The sequence below is a fragment of the Sturnira hondurensis genome, unplaced genomic scaffold, assembly GCF_014824575.4.
Source record: "Sturnira hondurensis isolate 20B ecotype Veracruz unplaced genomic scaffold, ASM1482457v3 Scaffold0001074, whole genome shotgun sequence".
Taxonomy (NCBI): Eukaryota; Metazoa; Chordata; class Mammalia; order Chiroptera; family Phyllostomidae; genus Sturnira; species Sturnira hondurensis.
Genome location: NW_028073705.1, coordinates 2,753,339 through 2,772,233, shown reverse-complemented (window position 1 = coordinate 2,772,233; position 18,895 = coordinate 2,753,339). Strand labels below are relative to the sequence as shown.

Sequence of the window (18,895 nt, the reverse complement as noted above, 5' to 3'; positions counted from 1 at the left end):
TGCCAGGAAGATAAGTCTCCAAAACTTCTGGCTACAAAAACCAGTGGGGATTGAGTCCGCGGAAGAAAATTCTGAAGTCCAAAACAGTTCCTCTTAAAGGACCCCCACATACTTACTCAGATTCACTATCTCTGAGCTCCAGCACCAGGGCAAAAGCTTGAAAGGCACCAGTGGCATAAAGAGAGGAACTGAAGTGTCTAGCATCAAGACAGGGCCCAGGGGACAGTTTTCTCCCAAAGAGAAAGGCAAGCAGAGGCCATTGTCCTTTTTCTGACCCCTAGCCCACAGAGCCACAAAGTCAGCAGAAGAGTGTAATATCTAAGACCCCAAAACCTGGCTAACACCTTCAGTCTTGCCCTGGAGACCCCCTGAGAATCAATCCTACCCAATTTACTGGCTACCAAGCTGTTTTTTTAACAGTGGCTTTTGCATATGAATGCTGGTCTTGGCTCATGATTCACAACTTCCTAAATCCTTTCAAACAAGCAACAGCCAGCCTCAGGAAGTTCCCAGGCTCTGTACCTCTTCCTAAGTGGCCCCAGTGCCAGCCCCAGCACTAGCAGCAGCCAGCCTAGATTCACAGCTTGGCTTCACCTGGGAACCTCTAAGCCCAACACAAGTAGCAGCCATCTCAGATTGCTTTATAGCTCATGTAGCACGGCCCCAGGCAAAACACAAGTGGAGACTGACCTTGGCCTGCGTGACTTAAGAAACCTCAGGGCCTATGCACCCTGTGGACAGTCACAGATAATGTCAGAGCACCACCACCCTGACCCTGAAGAGCTGATCCTCTATGAAGGGTGGATGTTGGTGGTCAGTGGTCACTCACAGCTAATCCTTGCATCTGAATGACCTGGGTAAGTCCCTCCCATTGATATGCCAATAGCAATCAAGGCTCAACTACAATAGGAGGGTGTGCTCAGCCCACACAAAGGGCACGGTTCGAGTACCCGGCTTGGATGATAAGGAGGGCTATGCCGCCGGACCTTATATAAAACCTACATTAGACCAAGCTACCATGACAGGGAGTCATAGCAGCTCAACCCAATACATAGACACAAACACAGGGAAGCTGCCAAAACAAGGAGACAAAGAAATCTGACTCAAATGAAAGAACAAATCAAAATTACGGGGAAAACCTAAACAAAATGGAGATAAGTATCTATCAGATGCAGAGTTTAAAACAAGGTTATAAGGATGCTCAAGGAACTCAGTAAGGACCTAAAGAGCATAAAAAATATCCAGTCAGAAAAAAAGGATTCACTAATTGAAATAAAGAACAATTTACAAGGAAACAACAACAGAGTGGATAAAGCCAAGAATCAAATCAATGATTTGGAACATAAGGAAACAAGAAACAAACATTCAGAACAAGAAGGAAAAAGAATACAAAAAAGGAAGGTAGTATTAGCAGCCTCTGGGACAACTTCAACATTCCAACATTCACCTCATAGGGGTACCAGAAGGAGAAGAGAAAGAGAAAGAAATTGGAAATCTATTTGAAAAAGTAATGAAAGAAAACATCCCTAATTTGATGAAGGAAATAGACATGGTAGTCCAGGAAGCACAGAGAGTCCCAAATAAGATGGATGCAAACAGGCCTACTCCAAGACACATAATTATAATACCAAAGGTTAAAGATGAAGAGAGAATCTTAAAAGCAGCAAGAGAAAAGAATTTAATTACCTACAGGGGAGTTCCCATAGAATGCCAGCTTATTTTGCAAAAGAAACTACAGGCTAGAGGGAATTGGCAAGAAATATTCAAAGTCATGAAAAGCCGGGATATACAGCCAAGATTGCTCTATCCAGCAAAGCTATTATCCAGAATTGAAGGACAGATAAAGAGCTTTCCATACAAGAAACACAAAAGGAGTTCATCATCACCAAACCATTCTTATATAAAATGTTAAAGAGACTTATATAAGAAAAAAAAGATCAAAATTATGAATAATAAAAATGGCAATATATACATATCTATCAACAATTGCATCTAAAAAACAAACTAAGCGAACAGAACAGAGGCAGAATCATGGTTATGGAGAGAGTTTTGATGGTTGCCAGATGGGAGGGTGTTGTAGGACAATGGGTAAAGAGGTGAGAGGATTAAGAAGTATAAATTGGGACTTCTGGTCAAGATGGAGGCATAGGTGGAAACACTGTGCCTCCTCGCACAACCAAGTTTAAAGACAACAAAGTTTTAATAACAAAAATGCAACCAAAACACAGAAAATTGAATTGTACAGAAGTCCGACAACAATGAACCGTTCAGCCAGACTGGTAAGAGGGGCGGAGCCAGCGGCTGGCAGAGCAGGGTTGCACAGGAAAAATCGGCCAGACAGACCCAGGCATGCAGGCAGAGGTTGCCAGATTCCAGGCGTGGGGTGGCAACAGGCAGACCCAGTGAGGATGCAAGGTGGCAGGCTGACCGCAGTCACACATTCACGTGCAGATAAACCAGGCAAAGGAGGAAGCAGTGAGACAGACCGAGCAGGCCCCAGCAGCAGGAAGCAGTAGAGGGGGCTGCCATTGCCCCTCTCTGACCCTGCTCCCACATACAGCATCACAACCCAGTGACTGGATCACCCCACCCTGGTGAACACCTAAGGCTCCACCCCTCATATGTAACAGGCATGAACAGACCAAAACATTAGGGCTCAAAAACAGCTCAAAGCCCCAGAGCCAATAATTCTAATCAACCAAGAAATAGCCAACCTATCAGATGCACAGTTCAAAATACTGGTGATCAGGATGCTCACTGAACTGGTTGATTTTAGTCACAAATTAGAGGAACAAACGAAGGCTAAACTAATGGAAATGAAGGGAAATGCACAGGAAACCAATACTGATGGAAAGGAAACTGGGACTCAAATCAAGGGAGTGGACCAGAAGGAAGAAAAAAATGACCAAAAGCAAAATAATGAAGAAACAAGAATTAAAAAAAATAAGAAGAGGCTTAGGAGCCTCCAGATATCTTTAAACATTCCAACATCCAAATTATAGGGGAACCAGAAGGGGAAGAGGGACAGCAACAAGTAGAAAACTTATTTCAAAAAATAATGAAGGAGAACTTCCCCAATCTAGCAAAGGCAATAGACTTTCGGGAAATCCAGGAAGCTCAGAGAGTCCCAAAGAAGTTGGACCCAAGGAAGCACACACCAAGGCACATCATAATTACATTAGCCAAGATTAAAATGAAGGAGAGAATCCTAGAAGCAGCAAGAGATAAGGGGACAGTCACTTACAAAGGAATTCCCATCAGACTGTCAGCTGATTTCTCAAAAGAGACCTTACAGGCAAGACGGGGCTGGAAAGAAGGATTCCAAGTCATGAAATCCAAAGACCTACAGCCAAGATTGCTTTATCCAGCAAAGCTTTCATTTAGAAAGGAAGGACAGATAAAGTATTTCTCAGATAAGGTCAAGTTCAAGGAGTTCATCATCACAAGCCCTTATTATATGAAATGTTAATGGGACTTATCTAAGAAAAAGAAGATAAAAAATATGAACAGTGAAAGGACAGCAAACTCACAGTTATTAACAACCACACCCAAAACAAAAGCAATCTAAGAGGACAGCTAGATCAGGAGCAGAACCATAGAAATGGAGATCACATGGAGGGTTAGCAACAGGGGAGTGGGAGGAGGAGAAGAGGGGAGAAGGTACAGAGAATAAGTAGCATAGACGGTAGGTAGAAAATAGACAGGGGGAGGGCAAGAATAGTATGGGAAATATAGAATCTAAAGAACTTGTGACATATGGACATAAACTAAAGGGGGGGAATGGTGGGGAGGTGTGTGCAGGGTGGAGGGGAATGAAGGGAGGGAAATGGGACAACTGTAATGGCATAATCAATAAAATAATTTTTTTAAAAGAAGTCTAAATTGGTAGTTACAGAGTAGCCCTGGGGATGTAAAGTACAGTGTAGAAAATGGAGTAGCCAAAGAACTTATACCTATGACCCATGGACATGAACAATGCTGTGGGCATTCCCTGAGGGTGTTGGTGGTGCTGGGTGGAGGAGGGTAAAAGGGAAATGGGACAACTGTAATAGCATAATCAATAAAATATAATTTTAAATCAATCAATCAATTAATTAATTAATTTAAAAAAGAAAAGGAAGAAGAATCTGGAGACTAGGAAAATGGTTGTGTCAAGGACTCACTGAGCCATGTGTGCCAGGCACTATCACACACATGTCACTTATGTTATTTAATTTAATCCTTACAAAATACCCATAAAGTTGAAACAATCATCCCCATATAATCAAGGAGACTCAGGTCAGTTGAGTGACTACAGAAATTAACACATTTAAATATAAAAGAAAGAAAATGAAATTCACACATCTAGAAAGTAGTACAGATAGCATCTCCCTTCAGCCCTCAGAGTGCTAAGCCTCCAATTCCCCACACAAACCCACCACCTCAACAAATCCATGGTAATCTTAAAAAAAAAGAGAAAGTACTACAGACAAAATTATAAGTATAAATATAAGTTTTTATAAGTTTTTTATAAAAATTATAAATATAAGTTCCCCCCAAGCAGTTGTTACCCTATAGAACTCAGACTACATAAAAGTTTTCCTACTGTCTATTAACAGTGAATATCACTCCTCACTTCTGAAGTTTATTAGAAAACATTAGCCACATTCATAATAAGAAAAGAGCCAAAAATCAGAAAAATTCATGATTTTCAATTATTGTATACCTAAGGCATGTAAGTTGTTATAGAATATTTTGTTAATTTTTCTCTAGATAAGTATAATAAAGAATTATGTCACTACTCTAACCCCAGAAAAGAAAACCTATTTATTACAATAATATAATTAAGCATATCAATAAACAATGGAACATTAAAAATAACTCCCACATCTTGTTAGCTTAAGGAGAATTATAAAAGAATTTCAATTCCAGCATAACAACCAGAACAAGCCAGTTAATCTACAAAAAACATAGTTTCTTAAAAGCCCATCATATAGCTAAAGATACTAAGAAACCTAAATGAACTAGATTCTAAAAAGTAATGAGCCCTTTCAAGGAGAGAAAAGACATAAAGCTAGTTTTCATTCCTGCTTAGTAGAATGGCAGGAGGAGAAAGCATCTGTCATAGCTGTGTCAGGATCACCAAGGTAAACTTTAACAAATTTGTAATGGCCACACATGATCTGGCATGATATATTAATCTACTGAGAAGCCCCAGCCACCGAGAAAATCTCTACCCACCCACTAAGACTTTTCCACTGGCCTCACTAAATATACAGGGGTGTACACTAAAAACCAGATGCAGGACAGGAGCTGAGAAATATCCTTCCTGAAGCATGCTGGACCTTTCTTTATAAAGCAAGTCAACAACCCACTGAAGACTGGGGGTGGAACAGAAAAAGCAGCAGAAATCTTTCCAAAACGCTTCAGGTCTTTACTCAATGCAAAGTAGTTCTCAAGGACCATGCTGAAGCAAAAGAGCTGAAATAAATCCCTTTGAGGCTCTCTTGACCTTCTCCAACATGGCCTCTGAGAGACAGATGCAAGGCAACTGCACAAGAGAGATGTGAGTCGCAGAAAGCAGAACACAGGACTCAATGCAAAAACTCCACAGTAATCCAAATACTGGTAGCTATAAAGCAAAGAGAGGTTGACTACCATGTGTAGATCTAGAGAATGAGATATAAAGCATTAAGAGAACTCTGGAATCTCACCAGAATTTAGATCCCAAACCAGCTAAAGGGAAAATTCTAGTCCTTTCCACAAAACATATAAAGCTCTTCAGCTTTAAAGGGAAACTAATGAAAGCAAAACAAAGGCTAGGACCTCTGAAATCCACTATTTCATAAAAGTAATAAGGACACTAGCAAAATTTGCCACAAATCAACTTTTTCAGAACTCTAGTAATTAACAAAAGAATTTCAACAGTCTGACAATACTTACCCAATAACAATGGATGAACCTTAGTAAAAACAGTGAACTTTGTGGTGTTTTAACTTGGGCTCTTCCCATCTCTCTCCCCACATCTGTGGTAGTCTTGAGAACCAGCCGACCACATTGATGGTGAAATCCATCAGTCTGGAAACCACTGACAGGGACAGTACAGGGCTGGAGCTCGCCAAATGCCCCACACATAGGGAATTATCCATATTGACCTCTCTAGCAGCATCCTGAAAAGAAAAGCTCCATTCTTTGAATTTGTCTTTATTTGACCCACTCAGAATTCCCTGTGTAGAAACAGCACTACCCTAGTGCCTCTGTCAAAAAAAATCAGCTATACTTGCTTAATAGCACAGCTGCCTGAGGAAGCAAAACCAATTTAAGCTAAAGGGAAAACTGGGAATGAGATGGCCAGAGGAGGTTCTTTATAGCTCCAGTGTATGCTTATGTGTCTAAAACGCTACACACAGGTCCAGGGAAATCTTGAGAAGGGCCAAATCTCACACAGCTGGCTGACATTAAAGCTTTGCACAAGCAGGAAATGAAGACTAAGACACACTTGTAAGTTGTCTGTGGAACATTGAAATCATGCCCAAAGACTGAGAGAATTTATTTGTTCAAAGCATTTAAGAAATTTCTGTCCAATCATTATCTAACTGCTAAGCTAACTGAGCAGAAACTTCAGTGGCTGTACATAACAAGGAATATAAACTTTAGAAAAACAGTCCACAAAAAATCAGTGAACAAACAAACAACAACAAAAACAATAAGCAAAACAAACCTTGGGAAAGGGAGATCTGTCTCATTATGCTATTAGATATGTCTACTTTCCAATCAAAAATGTATAAGAAACACAAAGAAATAGGAAATTATGGCCTCTACACAAAGAAAAAAAAAGCTGTCAATAAAAATTATCTGAGGAAGCCAGACATTGGACTTAGTAGACAGCACTTTAAATCAGTTAATCAAATATTTTCAAAGAACTAAAAAGAAAGCATGTCTATAAACTAAAGGAAACTATGTCAATAATATCTCACCAGAAAATATCACTAAAGAAAGAAATAATTTAAAAGATCCAAATAGAAATTCTGAAGTTGAAAAGTACAATAAGTAAAATTTAAAAACTCCCTAGAGGAGCTCAAAACAGATGTGAGCAAGCAGAATAATCAGCAACCTTGAAGATAGGTCAACTGAGATTATACTGTCTAAGAAAGAGAAAAGAAGAGAGAAAATAAAGAAAAAATATTAAAAGGGCCACAGAAATCCATGGGACATTATTTAATATACTAACATTGACATACTGAGAGTCCTAGAAAGACAAAGAGAAAAAAAACAATAAAAATAATTGGCAAAAGCTCCCCTAAATTGATGGGAAAACATTAATCTACACATCCAAGAAGCTCAACAACCTCCTAATAGGTGAAACTGAAAAAGATTTCTTATTACACATACCACAGCCAAATTATCAAAAGCCGAAACCAAAGAGAGTATCTTGATAGCAGAGAGAAAACTGACTCATCACATAAAGGAGGATCCTTAATAAAATATCTGACTCCTCATGAGAAACTACGGAGGCCATAGGCAGTAAGATGGCATAGTCAAAGTGCTGAAAGAAAATAAAGCCTGTCAAATCAAAATTCCATATCCAGTAAAATTATCTCTCAAACAATAAAGACCAAATTAGGAAATTTCCTGAATGACAAATATAAAGAGAACTCATCACCAGCAGATCTCCCCTTTCAGAAATACTTAAAATGGGAGTCCTTCCTTCATGCTGAAATGAAAGCACACAAGACAGAACTCAAATCCGCACAAAGAGAGAATACCAGTGGAGGTAACTACATGTGCAGATAGAAAGACAGTATAAACGTATTTTGATTTGTAACTCATTTCTTCTTATTTTTTTATCTTCACCTGAAACCATGCTTATTGATTTTAGAGACAGGAGATAAGAAGCAGAGAGAAACAGCTGCAACCAGGACTGAACCTGCAACCCAGGCATGAGCCCTGACAGGGAAGAAAACCTGTGACCTTTTATTTTATAGGACAACACTCCCACCAACTTAGCCATACAAGCCAGGATTCTTCTAAGTGATTTAAAACACAACTTCATAAAATGATTAATTATAAATAAGTGTTAGTAAACTTTTAATGTATAAAGATATAATTGTTAATAGGGATTCCAGCCAAGATGGAGACATATGTAGAAATACTTCACTTCCTCACACAACCAGAAGAACAATAACAACCAATTTAAAAACAAAAAACAACCAGAACTACCAGAAAATCAAACTGCATGAAAGTCTGACAACCAAAGAGAAATCTTCAACCAAAGAAAAAATGTTCATTCAGACTATTAGGAGGGGCGGAGATGGGAACCTGGGGGCAGAGAAGACACACTTCAAGGTAGTGGCTGGTGAACAGGATTTCCCATATTTGTGTGCAGATAAGCCAGGATGGACAACTGGGGAGTGAGAAAAACTGCACAGCCCAGGGTTCCAGCACAAGGAAATAAAGCCTCAAAACCTCTGACTGTAAAACCCTTTGGGGATTGTTGCAGCAGGAGAAAAACCCAGTCTCATATGATGGTCCATTGGAGAGGCCCATGAGATCCTATAACATGTGCAAGACCACCCACCTGGGAATCAGCACCTGAAAGGGTACAATCCACTTGTGGGAAGTGAGGGAAGGGGCAGAAAGTGAGGCAAGAGCCAACCAAATTACCAAGTGGCATTATTTCCTCTCTGACTCTTCCCCCACATACAGCTCCACAACACAGCAAAGTGGATTGTCCCCTCCCTCGCGAATACCCAAGGCTCCACCCCTTACTATGTAACAGGTGTAATGAGACAGAGAATTATATCCCAAATGAAAGAACAGATCAAAATTCCAGAAGAAGAACTAAGCAATGAGGAGATAGACAATGTATCAAATGCACAGTTCAAAATACTGGCAATCAAAATGCTCACAAAAATGACTGAGTATAGATGCAAAATAAGAGAAGAAGTGAAGGCTATACAAAAAGAAATGAAGCAAAACATACAGGGAACCAACAGTGAAGGGAAGAAAACTGGGACTCAAATCAACAATCTGGAACAGAAAGAATAAATAAATATCCAACCAGAACAGAATGAAGAAACAAGAATTCTTTTTAATGAGGGGAGATTAAGGAACCTCTGGAACAACTTTAAACATTCCAACATCCAAATCATAGGGGTGACAAAAGGAGAAGAGGAAAAACAAAAAAATGAAAACTTATTTAAGAAATTGAAAACAATAAGGGAAAAATTCCCCAATGTGGTGAAGAAACTAGACATGTAAGTCCAGGAAGCTCAGACAATCCCAAAGAAGTTGGACCCAAGGAAAAACATACCAAGACACATCATAATTAAATCACTCAAGATTAAAGATAAGGAGAGAATCTAAAAAGCAGCAAGAGGAAAGGAAACAGTTACTTTCAGCCCTGGCTGGTGTAGCTCAGTGGATTGAGCGCGGGCCTGTGAACCACACGATCACAGTTCGATTCCCAGTCAGGGCACATGCCTGGGTTGCAGGCCAGTTCCCAGCAGGGGACTCACGAGAGGCAACCATACATTGATATTTCTCTCCTTCCCTCCCCCTCTAAAGATAAATAAATAAAAAATAAAAATAAAAAAAAGAAAAGAAACAGTTACTTTCAAAGGAGTTTCCTTAAGTATATTAGCGGATTTCTCAAAAGAAACCTTGCAGGCAAGAAGAGGCTGGAAAAAAGTATTCCAAGTCATGAAAGGCAAGGACCTTCATCCAAGATTACTCATTCCAGCAGAGCTATCATTCAGAATAGAAGGGCAGATAAAGTGCTTCCCAGATAAAGTCAAGTTCAAGGAGTTCATTATTACCAATCCCTTATTATATGAAATCTTAAAGGGTCTTAACTAAGAAAAAGAAAATCAAAAACTATGACCAGTAAAATGACAACAAACTCACAACTATCAACAAAACCTAAAAAACAAACAAAAAACAAAAACAAAAGAAAACTAAGCAAACAACTAGAAAAGGAATGGAATCACAGAAGTGGAGATCACATGGAGGGTCATCAGTGGAGAACGGGAGGGGTGATAGGATAAAAAGGTGCAAGGAGTAAGAAGTATAATTGGTAGGCACAAAATAGATGGCAAAGCTTAAGAATAGTACAGGAAATGGAGAAGCCAAAGAACTTATATGTACAACCCATGAACATGTACTAACAGGGGCAGGGGATGCTGGAGGGTGGGGATGGCAGGGCAGAGGAGTATAAAGGGAAGAAACAACTGAGACACTATAATAGCATAATCAATAAAATATCATTTAAATATATATAATTAGACTGGCCCTTCCAGCCAAGATGAAGACATAAGTAGATACACTGTGCCTCCTTGCACAACCAAAAGAAGGACAACAACAATTTAAAAACAAAAAACAACCAGAACTGACAGAAAATCAAACTTTATGGAAGTTCAACAACCGAGGAGTTAATGAAGAAACATTCATTCAGACCGGTAGGAGGGGTGGAAACTGGCAGAGGGGTGGAGAGGACTCACTGCAAGGTGGTGGCTGACAGACCCAGCAAGGTAGTGGATGGCGGACTGGGTGGTATCACATTCCTGTGCAAATAAACTAGGAGGAACAAAGTGGGAGAAAGACAGACTGAGCAACCCACGGTTCCAGCATGGGGAAATAAAGCCTGAAGACCTATGACTGAAAAAACCTGTTTGGGTTGAGGGGGCAGGAGAAACTCCTAGCCTCACTGCAGAGTTTGATGGAGAGACCCACAGGGTCTAGAACATACACAAAACCGCTCCCCTGGGAATCAGCACCAAAAAGGCCCAATTTGATTGTGGGAAGCAAGGGAAGTGACTGAAAACTGTCTGAGAGACAAGCAAGCAACACTGTTCCCTCTCAGACCCCTGCCACGTACAGCTCCACAACACAGCAAAGTGGGTTGCCCCACCCTGATAAACACCTAAGGCTCTACCCCTTACTACATAACAGGTGTGCTAAGACACACACAAAAAAATGTCACAAATGAAAGAACAGATCAAAGCTCCAGAAAAAATACAACAAAGTGATGAAGAGATACACAGCCTATTAGATGCACAGTTCAGAACACTGGTAATCAGGATGTTCACAGAATTGGTTGAATTAGGTCACAAATTACAGGTAAAAATAAAGACTCTGCTAAGTGAAATCAAAAATGTACAGGAAACCAAGAGTGAGAGGAAGGAAACTGGGACTCAAATCAACAATTCGGAACAAAAGGAAGAAATAAACATCCAAACAGAACAGAATGAAGAAACAAGAATTCAAAAAAATTAGGGGATGTTTAGGAACCTCCAAGACATCTTTAAACGTTCCAACATCCAAATCATAGGGGTGCCAGAAGGAGAAGAGGAAGGGCAAGAAATTGAAAACTTATTTGAACAAATAATGAAGGAGAACTTCCCCAGTCTGGCAAAGGAAATAGACTTCCAGGAAGTTCAAGAAGCTCAGAGAGTCCCAAAGAAGTTGGACCCAAGGAAGCACACACCAAGGCACATCATAATTACATTAGCCGAGATTAAAGATAAGGAGAGAATCTTAACAGCAGCAAGAGGAAAAGAGTTAGTTACTTACAAAGGAGTTCCCATAAGGCTATCAGCTGATTTCTCAAAAGAAATCTTGCAGGCAAGAAGGGGCTGGAAAAAAGTATTCACAGTCATGAAAGGCAAGGACGTACATCCAAGATTACTCTATCCAACAAAGCTATCATTTAGACTAGAAGGGCTTCCCAGACAAGGTCAGGTTCAAGGAGTTCATCATCACCAAGCTCTTATTATATGAAATGTTAAAGGGACTTATCTAAGAAGATCAAAAATATGAAAGTAAAATGACAACAAACTCAGTTATCACAAACCACACCTAACATGCACACAGACACACACAAAAAACAAACTAAGCAAACAACTAAAACAGGAACAGAATCACAGAAATGGAGATCACATGGAGGGTTATCAGTTGGGGAGTGGGAGAGGGAGGGAGGGGGAAAAGGTACAGAGAACAAATAGCATAAATGGTAGGTAGAAAATAGACACAGGGAGGTTAAGAATAGTACAAAAAATGAAGCCAAAGAACTCATATGTATGACCCATGGACATGAACTAAAAGGGGGGAATGAGGATGGGAGGGGGTGTGCAGGGCAGAGGGGAATAAAGCGGGGGAAATGGGACAACTGTAATAACATAATCAACACAAATATTTTAAAAATAAAATAGAAAAGATACTATTAGTATGGCAATAATAGCACAAAAGAAGTGAAAGGGAACAAAAATTTTTTATACTATTGAATTTAAGTTAGAATTAATCTGAACAAATTTATTTAATCTATTTTAAATTATTAATTGTATCCCTAGAGTAGACCACTAAGAAAATAACTCCAAAAAACATAGTAAAAGTGGTACAGAATAGGGAAGACAGATCGCAGAGCCATTTGGGAAATACAGTAAATGGAAATTTATGTTAGATGAAAGTGAGATATTCTCCCTGAAGGAGCAGTTAGTCTAGTGGAAGAATCTAAAGACTGAGCAAAAAATTATTCTGTATTATATTCAATGCCTGGAACATAGAATAAGGGACTAAAAGTGGCAAAAGATTAGGCTGATAGAAGATCATGAAAGGTAAGGATTGACCTTTGTTCCTAAGGTATTAGAGATTAAATTAAGCAATTAAGAAGTGACATGATTTTGAGCAAAGAAATGTCTGTGAGTCATTAGGAAAATGCAGCCACGAAGGTGGCTATAATAGAACAGACAATAACAAGTGCTGGTAAAAATGTGGAGAAACTGGAACCCTCACACAGTGTTGGTGGGAATATAAAATGGTGCACCTTCCTTGGAAAACAGTTTGGTAATTACTCAAAATGTTAAACATGGAGTTACCATATGACCTAGCAATAACACTCCTAGGTCCATACACAAGAAAACTGAATACATGTGTCCATACTAAAACTTCTTATATATGAATGTTCATAGCAATATTATTCACGATAGCCCAAAAGTAGAAACAATCCAAATGTCCTTCAACTGATGGGTGGATAAACAAAATGTGATACATTTATATAGTGAAATATTATTTCGCCAAAAAAAAATGAATTACCAATACGTATTAAAACATGGATGAATCTTAAAAACATTGTAAGTTATGATAGTTATGATGACACTATGAAATAAGCCAGATGCAGATGCCACATTACATATGATCCCATTCATATGAAATGTTCAGAATAGACAAATCCATAAAAACAAAATATATTAGTGATTGCCAAAGGTAGGCGTTTGTGGAGGCAGACAGGGGTAGAAGGAGGAGGAAATAAGAAGGGACTGTTAACGGATGTGAAGTTTCTTTTCAGGGTGATGAAAATGTCCTAAAGTTTGATAGTGCCATGGCTGCACAACTTTGTGGATATACTAAAAACCACTGAGTTTATACTTCAAAAAGATGAAGTTTATGGTGTATGAATTATACTGCAATAAAGCTGTTATAAAACAAAAACCATTATGCATTACCATTTCATATCTAGTAGAATTTTAAAAGAAAATTTAAAAGAAAAGGACTAGAAATACCAATGTTGGCAAGGATGTACAACATCATTGTTGGTCAAAGGGTAAATAGCACAACTACTTCGTAGAACTCTTTGGCAATACCTTATAAAATTAAACAGGCATCCCCCCTATGACACATAGATTCAACTGCCATTTGCTCAAGAGAAGTGAAAACTTATGACTACATCACTGTACAGAAACGTTCATAGCACCTTATTGATAACAGTCCAAAAATAGAAACCATTCAAATGTCTATCAACTGGAGAACAGATCAATAAAATGTGATATATTTATACAACAGAATAATACCCAGCAATAAAAACCAACTTATAGCAACATGGGTGAACCTAAAAATCATTACCTTGATAGAAAGAAGACAGTTACACACAGAAAGATATCATACTATTTGAGTGTATTTATGTACAGCTAAAGAAAAGGCAAAACAGTGATTCTGGTAGAAAAGAGAACAGTGGTTTTTAGGGTAGGGTAGTTGGAAAGGCACATAAAGAACATTCGGTGATGAAAATGATCCTGGTGGTTCTACAGGTTTATAAAATTGTCAAAACCAAACAAAATGACTACTTAGAACTGTGCTTTTTATTATATGTATGTTTTATCTTAACTAAAGAATAAAAATTTTACTGAAATATTCATGGGTGAGGTGATACAATGCAGGGACAGGTTTTAAACACTTCAGAAGAAAAAATTGGAAGTCAGGTAAGAGAAGACTAGCATATGCTGATAAATACTGAAGCTAACTGATATGTATATCAGATTTATATTATTCCCTTTAGTGCTGTACATGTTTAAAAATTCATATAATGAAAAGTTAACAGTTGTTCAGTCATAAATACATATTTCTTACTGTAGTTCTGTGGCACAAGTTCTGGGCTCTTAGGAGTTTTCAACTTGTAAGATACATCTCCAATATTAACTGTATCACCTAAAAAGAGAATAAAGAAACACAGCATTACAAGAGACAAGTGAGAAAACCACACACTGTACCTTTCCCAACAATGATTCTCCTGACCTGTACAGAGGGTTATCATAGAAATGTGCTCAGAGCAGTCTGTGTCAGGCGCCTTAGACACTATGCTACAAAACTGCTATCCAAAGTGTAACTACGGAAAGGAGAAGTGAGGCATGGGTGAAATTTGAAATTTGCATTTTAAATGCTACTTTAGCAAAAAAGGTAAAGTATAATAAAATACGCATATTAACCAGCTCTATTTTCTCATGTATATCAATACTAAGAGTCAACAACAATAACGAAGAAAGTATTTTGTTTAGAATCATCCAAAGCATCTAGGGTGGTACTGCTAACACAGTTCTACATCTCTACAGGTTCTTATTTTCACTACATACAACTTTAGGTTCTCTAACAACGTAGCCTCAAAATTCAATATTTCTAAACACATTAAAAAACAAAGCCCCAGTGGCATATGTGCCAAGAATCCCTACAGGAAACAAACTAAACAGAGCAAAAGTTAGTAGTTTCTACATGGTTTCAGTTTTTAAAAATAATATTAATTTCCGTCTAACCTTCTAAAGTGCAAGACTAATTTAAAAACCTCTATTTTGCTCTCTCCAACAGCAAAATCGGCATATCAATACCACCTGCACCTGAAACTTCATTTGGAAAGAGCTCTAATTCTCAGAAGCAGCAGCTATGACACATCTTTTAACACTGTCAGTTTGGAGCTACTGAGGTATCTTGGAGACCAAGGCCTTAAATCATGGTAATAATAAAAACACCACTGACTTGATGAATGATTACCATCTTTTAAGTACTTTACACATTCCTAAAAATAATTCATGAGACCGACTTTACAAATTAAGAAATTTGTGAATATGGGTGGGGGGCGGTTTATACATGAGTAAATGTATTACAGATGAGGCAGAATAGTAAAGCTAGAAAAATTCCTGGGCAGTAGAAGGGGGAAACTGAGACAAGATAATTCAATGAGGCCAAACTATCTGAACAACTGACAGCCAGCTAGTGAATCAGAACACCTTATTTCCCTAACCAAGCATACTTGAGAGCAAATGCTTTATACCTCTCCTCCCTAACCAGAGAATACATACATAGCTTAAATCACACTTGTTGGGGAAATAGAAGATAGAAACCCAATTTAATGCCATTTGTGTCAGCTAAACCCAAGGATAGATAAAATCAGAGGAACAAATAAAAAAAACCCTATTAGAGCCACACAAACCCAAGATAAAGTTAAAACAACACAGCAGACCAAAGAATAATTCCAAACTCTTCCATACACTCATTTTGATGCATCAGCATACTAAAAATACACCACGAAAGCTGATGAATATTCTGCTAAAACCCTCTCCTAAGATTCTCACCTGCAGAAGAGAAATTAAAACCCTCAAGACAAAGAACACCAGCGCAGGCTTCCTCTCGAGCACCCGAATGCCCCTTCTCAGGCATGAACCTATGGCTTCCTCCTATTGTCTAAAGGTCCCCAGGAGACTTGTAAGCAGGGGACCAGCAGGCAGTGGCAGCTCATCCCAGGCCTACCCCCTGCTCCTGTCTCTAAGGCTCCTTTTTCTCTGACTACTTTCCAGGGAGCTAAAATCAGCCCCACCTTGGATCACTTCTTTCCTATAATGGTTCTAGGGGGCCAAAGCAGAGCACAGCCTAGGCTCTCCCCTAGGCTTTCTACCCTAAGTTCTTCCTTTTGTTTCACTTCCCCAAACTCTAATAAACTTCCTCCCAAAATCACCTGGACTCCTGTTGTGAAATCTTGCCTTCATGAATTCAAGAATCCACACACTACAGGCCAGCCTGAAACAGATCCGCTCAGGGCCTTGTCCCTATCCAGTGACAGGTATGTGGTAAATTGAGAGAAATGTAGAAATACTGCCCCAAAGCCACGTATATACATACTTTCTGATACAGAACACATATATTTAGAGTTCAACTGTCCAAATCAAAAGAATTTTCCTCTAAACAACTAATATTTACTGAATACTGGGTATTTGGCAAATATCGATATAGATACATTATTTATATTATTTCATTTAACCTTGACTCTAAGTAAGCATGATTCCTCTGAGCTCCTTCACAGAAGTACTATAACAGAAACACCATCTCAAAAATAGCTTAGTAAAAGGTTTCTGTTACAGCAGTTATATGAAATATCTCACAGAACCATGGGTCACTGAAGAGACCTAGGCTCCAAAACCAGACCAAATGTGGCAGGGAAGGCAACAGGAATCACAAAGTCACTCCCCAGGATAAACACACTGAGACACTCCCCCTGGCAACACTAAATTCGAACAATGAATATCATGAGCAGAGGACATTTTCCCATTTTATTTTGATATTTTTCACACCAGTAGAAAAGGTGAAAAACAGTATCTTAAGTTGCAAAAATCACGATTCTTCATCTTTAGTCTAAAGTTTTCAGATGCTTCTTCTAATAATAAGAACACTGCCATAAGTAATCTGCTCCTACAGCTGCTGCATAACTCCCTCATGATTCAGTCTTGGGCAGGAGCATTTAACCAGCCAAAGTAGGTTATTAGCCCACAGCCTAGCTGCTGGGGGTGAAAGGCGGGGGGGTAGGTAGGTAGGAGGCAGAACTAACTAGCGTGATTTCCAGAGTGCAGACAGGGTCCTGCCTGTTGTTAAGACTAACAAAAGAGGATTCCATCTATCTCTCCCTCTCCCCCCTTTCTTTCCCTCTCACCTTGCTGCCTTACCTCCTGTTTTCTTCCTACCTCATAATGACTTTCCAAGTTGTCTTTCCTTTCTCTTCCACTTCACAATTTTTAAGTATATCTTATTGATTATGCTATTACACTTGTCCCACTTTTTTTCTTCCCTTTATCCCTTCCACCCTGCACTCCGTCCCTCCAACATTCCACTCCCCCTTAGTTCAAGTCCATTGGTCACATACATGTTATTTGGCTTCTACATTTCCTATACTATTTTTAACCTCCCGTGTATCTTGTACCCACCATTTATGCTTCTTATTCCCTGTACCTTGTCCCCCATTCTCCCCCACCTCCTCCCTGCTGCTAACTCTCCATTTCTGTAATTTGGCTCCCGTTCCAGTTGTTTGCTTAGTTTGTTTTTGTTTTTAGGTTCAGTTGTTAATGGTTCTGAGTTTTTTGTCATGCTACTGGTCATAGTTTTGATCTTCCTTTTCTGAGATAAGTTCCTTTTATATTTTATATAAGGGCTTGGTTGATGATGAAGTCCTATAACTTGACCTTATCTGGGAAGCACTTTATCTGCCCTTCCTTTCTGAATGATAGCTTTGCTGGATAGAGTAATCTGGATGTACGTCCTTGCTTTCATGACTTTGAATACTTCTTTCCAGCCCTTTCTTGCCTATAAAGCTTCTTCTGAGGAATCAGCTGATAGTCTTATGGGAACTCCTTTGTAGGTAACGGGCTCTTGCTGATTTTAAGATTCTGTCCTTATCTTTAATCTTGAGTAATTTAATTATGATGTGTCTTGATGTGGTATTTCTTGGGTCTAACTTCTCTGGGACTCTCTGAGCATCTTGGACTTGCATGTCTAGCTCCTTTGCCACATTGGAGAAGTTTTTCTTCATTTTTTGTTTAAATAAGTTTTCAATATCTTGCTCTTCCTCTTTTCCTTCTGGCACCCCTATGATTCCTACATTGGAATGCTTAACGTTGTCCCAGATGTTTCTGAACATCTCATTTTTTCTAATTCTTGTTTCTTCATTCTGTTCTGGTTGGATGTTTATGTCTTCTTTCTGTTCCAAATCGTTGATTTGAATCCCAGTTTTCTTCCCTTCACTATTAGTTCCCTGTATATTTTGCTTTATTTCACTTTGTATGGCCTTTACTTCTTCCTTTATTTTGCATCTGTACTCATCATTTCTGTTAGTATTTTGAACTCTGCACCTGAAAGGTTGTCTATCTCCTTGTCACTTAGTTCTTTTTCTGGAGTTTTGACCTCTTCTTTCATTTGGGCTGTATTTCCTTGTCTCAGTGCACCTGCTACATTGTAAGGGGTGGAGCCTTAGATATTCGCCAGGCAGGGCAAACCACTTGGCTGCATTGTGGTGCTGTATGTGGGGGAGGGGTCAGAGAGGGAACAATGTTGCTTGCATGGCTTTTGCCTGGCTTTCAGTCACTTCTCCTGCTACCCAGGAGCAAATTCCGCCTTTCTGGTGCTGATTCCCGGATGGGTGTGTTTATGTACATTCTAGGACCCTGTGGGTACCCCCAACAGACTTTCCTATCAGACTGGGAGTTCCTCCTGCTGCCACAACCCCCCACAGATTTTTACAGCCAGAGTTTCTGAAGCTTTCTTTTCTGGCACTGGAACCCTGGGTTGTGTAGTCTGCCTTGCTCCCCAGTTGTTCCTCCCAGCTTATCCATAT

General features: G+C 39.2%; 1 protein-coding gene across 3 annotated transcripts in view; it reads right to left on the bottom strand.

Moving 5' to 3' along the window:
* Window positions 1-18,895, bottom strand: part of VWA8 (von Willebrand factor A domain containing 8) — a 406,775-nt gene that overhangs the window by 376,459 nt on the left and 11,421 nt on the right. For 2 of the 3 annotated variants that reach the window (XM_037060261.1, XM_037060267.1), the window contains exon 2: window positions 14,380-14,457. The exons of the other annotated variant lie outside the window; for it this stretch is intronic. In XM_037060261.1, coding sequence (XP_036916156.1) covers window positions 14,380-14,457 — 78 coding nt within the window. The remainder of the gene's footprint in view (window positions 1-14,379; window positions 14,458-18,895) is intronic. 3 annotated transcript variants of the gene reach the window in all.